Source organism: Macrobrachium rosenbergii, chromosome 9 (genome assembly GCF_040412425.1).
Source record: "Macrobrachium rosenbergii isolate ZJJX-2024 chromosome 9, ASM4041242v1, whole genome shotgun sequence".
NCBI lineage: Eukaryota > Metazoa > Arthropoda > Malacostraca > Decapoda > Palaemonidae > Macrobrachium > Macrobrachium rosenbergii.
The window spans coordinates 8,575,162-8,581,551 of NC_089749.1; the positions used below are offsets into that span (position 1 = coordinate 8,575,162).

General features: G+C 30.5%; 1 protein-coding gene across 2 annotated transcripts in view; it reads left to right on the forward strand.

Annotated features, from left to right (window-relative positions):
• The window catches only part of LOC136841407 (uncharacterized), a 37,341-nt gene that overhangs the window by 30,147 nt on the left and 804 nt on the right, over positions 1-6,390 (forward strand). For both annotated transcript variants that reach the window (XM_067108331.1, XM_067108332.1), the window contains 2 exons: positions 2,049-2,185; positions 5,861-6,077. In XM_067108331.1, the coding sequence (XP_066964432.1) occupies positions 2,049-2,185; positions 5,861-6,077 (354 nt within the window). The remainder of the gene's footprint in view (positions 1-2,048; positions 2,186-5,860; positions 6,078-6,390) is intronic.

Genomic DNA, 6,390 nt, shown 5'->3' on the forward strand with positions numbered 1-6,390 from the left:
GCATCTTTTTACTTCAGGTTTAAATTTTCTCTTTTCGTCTTCTTCATGAATTTAAATATAAATCTTTTTTTATTTCAAGTTTTTTTTAGCATTTCCATAAATGCGTTAATGGCAAGTCGACGAGTCCACCTTGCCATGTATAAACTTTCCTTTGTTATCAATGTCATCATTTTAAATGAAATTCTTTTATAACTCCAGTCTTTTAAGACATTCATAAATGTATTAATGACATGTCGCGTTAATCCTATATCTATTTGATATTTGATGTATTTATTTTGACGTGAATGTTGCCATATGTTAGTGCTCACTTACTACAAATGTTTTCCCATTACTGTGACACAAACATGTTTCCCGGTTGTCTTACTGATTGGCAACATTCTGCTTATAATGAATACCTTCATTGTAAAGCTTTTCAGTGATGTAATTATTAATAATTTTTATCAAACGATGAAATAAGTACTGTGAATCACAGCTTTACTGAACGGAATGGAATATAATGTTTAGGCCAAAGGCCAAGCACTGGGACCGACGAGGTCATTCAGCCCCGGTAGGGAAATTGAGAGTAGGTAGGTTGAAAGGTGTAACAGGAGAAAAACCTTTTGCAGTTGCACTGAAATAATTGTTAGGAGAGGGTGGATAACAAGATGGAAGACAGGTAATATGAATGGAGGTACAGTAAAAGGAATGAAAGGGGTTGCAGCTAGAGGCCTAAGGAGCCTTTAGCAATGCCTACAGTGCACCCGTGAAGGCGCACTGAAGGCAATACCCCGACTATGGGGCACAGCTGTACTGAGCACGGCTAGACAACAGAGGATAATTTAAGAATGAGTTATCTCGTTTCAGTGTCGATTTTGGTGGGCAACTTCTGAAGACTATAATGAAATATAATGAATACAATGTTTGTCTTTGAGAAAATACAATTCACGTTAACGAATCATGATTGTTAGCTGCCTCTGGGTCATCCCTCATCCCCTTTTCCTGAAGACTATTCGCTGAATGGCACCACCAATATGCAATAAATGTTTTGCAATAATTTGTAAATGTTTTGCCTCGCTGTCCAACTTCTCCAGAGTTCCGGAGCTCCTTCTTTGTTCCTCACACTGCTGGACTGTGGAATAGCCTTCCTAATGAGAATGGCGTGCAATTGGAACCTCAAAAGTTCAAAAAGATGCAATAAATTACTTCCCTAATACAATTCTCCTAGCATCTTAATCATTTACTTACATATATTTACTTTATTTATTTATTAATTTGTTAATTTATTTTTTTCATTCTCAATAACTGATTTCTTTTTGTATTGCTTATTATCTTATGTAGATTCTTTCAAATGAACACCATAATATTCTTTGGAAGCTTCTTGAATTTCAAGTCAGAGGTCCCTGTGGTGGGCTTGTTCCATATGAATAGGGTTCATCTTCTGAATAATAATAATAATAATAATAATAATAATAATAATAATAATAATAATAATAATAATAATAATAATAAAGCTTGAATTTTTGAATTTTAATCAATGATAATAATAATAATAATAATAATAATAATAATAATAATAATAATAATAATAATAATAATAATAATAATAATAATAATAATAATATTTTTTAGAAGTTTTTTCAAGTCAATGGCCCTTTGGTGGGCTTATTCTAAATGAATAAGATCCATCTAATGGATAATAATAATAATAATAATAATAATAATAATAATAATAATAATAATAATATTCTTTAGAAGCTCGATTTTCAAGTCAATGGCCCATTGGGTGGGCTTATTCCAAATGAATAGGGTTCACCTTATGGATAATAATAATAATAAATAATAATAATAATAATAATAATAATAATAATAATAATAATAATAATATTCTTTAGAAGCTCGATTTTCAAGTCAATGGACCCTTCGGTGGGCTTATTCCAAATGAATAAGGTTCATCTTCGGGATAACAATAATAAAAACAATTCTCCCTCTCAGGATTTTCTCGAATACATAACTGACAAGTCTATTGAAGCATAACTCTATTTTTTTTTTTTCTCTCGGTTGATTGACAGATCCGCCGAATACCCCGGAGATCACGGGATTCCGCCAACACTACCGGCTTCCCGATACCCTGAAGGTCAACTGTTCTACCCACAATTCCCGGCCGGCAGCTGTCATATCTTTCTACGTCAACGGGCGCATCATTCACGTGAGTTCATAATGTGACCTTTCGTGACCTTTTTTTTGATGTGTTGTGTTTGTGTAAGGTTGCCACTTTTTACGTGTTTGCCTGTGTTATGTTTTATTGATTTCTAAAATAGAATGATTGGTTGCAAATTTATAGTTGTCTCAATTGTTAAGGTAATTAGTAATGTCTGATGTGTGCTATAATTTATAGTATATATATATATATATATTATATATATATATATATATATATATATATATATACTGTGTTTATATATAAATATATATATATATATATATATATATATATATATATATATATATAAATATATATATATATATATATATATAAATATATATATATATATATATATATATATATATATATAAATATATATATATATATATATAATATATATATATATATATATATATATATATATATATATACATATACATATATATATAATTTATATATATATATATATATATATATATATATATATATATAAACATATATACATAAATATATATTTATATATGTGATATATATATTTATATATATGAATATACATATGCATATGCATATATATACATATACATGCACACATATATCACACACATACAAACGACGCTTACGTCTTCATTCCTGAGACTTTATGACCTAACAAATAATTATTGTCCAACCTCAACCTAAATCGAAAACACGACGGAGAAAGTCTCGCGCCAAAAACACTTAGAAAAACGAGCAAAAATCCTAACCAGTGCTTTCCCTGACGAAGGAAGGATAAATGCAAGTAGAGAAGGAGGGGGGTGGGGGGTGGAGTAAGGTGGGTGGGTGGGGGGGAGAGTGTGAATGACTAGGGGTCAATTACCGCAAGTAAATGGACCGTGCAATGAGGCGAGAGGGGGATTTGCAGGTCAACAAAGGGTCATAAATCACGAAGATTATGGCTGCTGTGGGCGTTTTCGCCGAAATAAATCGCTTAATTACATTGTATGGGCGTGTAATGAAAATGGATGGGGGGGGAGAAAAATGCTGGAATATGAGAAATAGCAGCGTGTTTACAATAACAATTAGTTAAGGGGTAAATGAGTGTAATATGGAGCAAAACTGAAGTGAATAGAATATGAAATTTAGGCCAGAGGCCAAGTGCTGGGACGTATGAGCTTTATTCAGCGCTGGAGTAAATATAGTATAGGTACGAAAAGAAGTAGAAAAATATTGGAATACGAGAAATGCCAGTATTTTTTACAATGACAATTGTTAAGGGTTAATGAATACAATGTCCGTATGGAGAATATTGTTATTTATAGACCACAATGACAACAAGGTAGGAATGGAGAATATTTGTTATTTATAGAATACAATGACAATTCGTTAAGGGTTAATGATTACAATGTAGGTATACGAATATTATTTATATACTACAATGACAATTAGTTAAGGGTTAATGAATACAATACAGGTAAGGAGAATATTGTTATTTATAAAATACAATGACAATTAGTTAAGGGTTAATGAATACAATGTAGGTATGGAGAATATTGTTATTTATAGAATACAATGACAATTAGTTAAGGGTTAATGAATACAAAGTAGGTATGGAGAAAATTGTTATTTATAGAATACAATGACAATTAGTTAAGGGTTAATGAATACAATGTAGGTATGGAAAATATATGATATTTATTAGAAATACAAAGTACAAGAAAATGACAATTTAGTTAAGGGTTAATGAATACAATTTAGGTATGGAATATGGAAGAATATTTGTTATTTATAGAATACAATGACAATTAGTTAATGTAATGGAAATGTATATTATTGTTATTTATAGAATACAATGACAATTAGTTAAGGGTTAATGAATACAATGTAGGTGTGAAAAATATTGTTATTTATAGAATACAATGACAACAATGTATGGAAAATATTGTTATTTATAGAATACAATGACAAGAATACATGGAAATATTTGTTATTTACAAAATACAATGACAATTAGTTAAGGGTTAATGAATACAATGCAGGTATGAAAAATATAGTTATTCATACCATACTATGACAATTATTTGTTAAGACTAATGAACATAATTTAGATATGAAAAATATATATTGTTATTTGTAGAATATGTTTGTGTCAGACTTCCTACAGAAACTGATATATTGATCTTTTTTTATACTAAAAAGCTACATTTTAATTTTTATTTTATGAGAAATGATCAAGTTTACTCCTTCCCTAGAAAACAATATCAAATCTACAAAAGACACATTTATCATTTACTTACTTTATGGTTATTCCTTATTTTCAGATTACTGAGTACATAACAATTTTTTTTTTTCAATTACCTGACACTTTCCTGTGCATCTTTCTAAGCAAAGATGGAAAAATCACTCTAAATATATATAAAAAATTCAATCAGCTCTAAAAAATATACTTAAGACACATTTCTCATTTCCCTAATTTACAATTATTCCTTATTTTCTGAGTACTGACTCTAAAAAAAATTTTTTTCAATTGCCTGACACTTACTGTGCATCTTTCAGGCAACAGAAGGAAAAAAAATCACTCTAAATAAATAAAAAAAACTTTTTAAAAAATATACTCAAGATACATTTGTCATTTACCTAATCTACAATTAGTCCTTATTTTCTGATTACTGGCCCTAAAAAAAAAAAAATTTTTTCAATTACCTGACATTTACTTGTGCACTTTTCTAGGCAAAGGAGGAAAAAATCACTCTAAATAAATAAATAAATAAAAAAAAATTCATAAACAAAAGGTTCTGTGCATCGTCACGCCTTTCAGAAAATGAGAGAGAGAGAAAAAAAAGGTGATCACGTTATTCCTGCCTCTTGGGAGAAAAGATTTGGGCGTGGTCTGTACTTTATATATAAAAGATGAGTTCGCCTGACACAAGAGTTCTTCTTCTTCTTCTTCTTCTTCTTCTTCTTCTTCTTCTTCTTCTTCTTCTTCTTCTTCTTCTTCTCTCTCTATCAAGGTTGACTTCATTCCTCTATATATAATTCGTCTCTTGGTAATTCGATGATAAGGATTTAGTGATTAAATTGTGGTTGGTTTTTTTAGACAATTCAGGAGGTTTTATTCACTGGAGAAGTGATTTTTTTGATAAGGGTGAATGTCATTTAACTATCCTGAAATAGCAGTGTAAGTAAGTATAGTATGTATATATATATATATATATATATATATATATATATATATATATATATATATATATATATATATATATATATATATAGACAGATAGATAGATATAGATATATATATGTATATATATATATATATATATATATATATATATATATATATATATGTGTGTGTGTATGTGTGTGTGTATGTATGTATGTATATACAGTATATATATATAATGTGAATATAGACCCAAAAAATAAATATACAATTTAATAAATAAATGAATGATAGAATAAATATATAAGTAAATATAACTCCAAATAAATAAATATACATTTTAATAAATAAATGAATGACAGAATAAATACACAAATACATATAAATATAAATAAACAAAACAAATGAATAAATAAATAAACAACTCTCGAGATTATTGAGGACCAAACCACCTCACCCACTCGAAATACCTAAAACGACCCATAAACCCGCCCACACACTCTCTCTCTCTCTCTCTCTCTCTCTCTCTCTCTCCCCAGCAAGACTCAGGTCGCGTGACGGAAATGGTCGTGGTCAAACACAAGTACCTGGACACCTTCTCCTCCAGCAGCCAGTTGACCCTGCCCCTCTCGAGCAAATACGTGCCCACTTTGACCTTGACCTGCCGTGCCCAGGTCAAGGGTTTCGACATCAAGGCGGAGACTTCGGAGACGGCCAAAGTGTCACACTCGGCCTTCTTCCCGTTTTTCAGCAAAGGTAGGGGAGGGGAGAGAGAGAGAGAGAGAGAGAGTACTGAAATTTTACAGTTTGTAACATTTTGCGGTAGTTAAGGGAGAGAGAGAGAGAGAGAGAGAGAGAGAGAGAGAGAGAGAGAGAGAGAGAGAGAGAGAGTACTGAAATTTTACAGTTTGTATTGATGTTTGATGCTTTATTTCCATTGTCGGTAGTTAAGGGGAGGAGAGAGAGAGAGAGAGAGAGAGAGAGAGAGAGAGAGAGAGAGAGAGAGAGAGAGAGAGAGAGAGAGAAACGAGTTCTGAAATACCATAATTTTTAATTATACTTTCTTCCC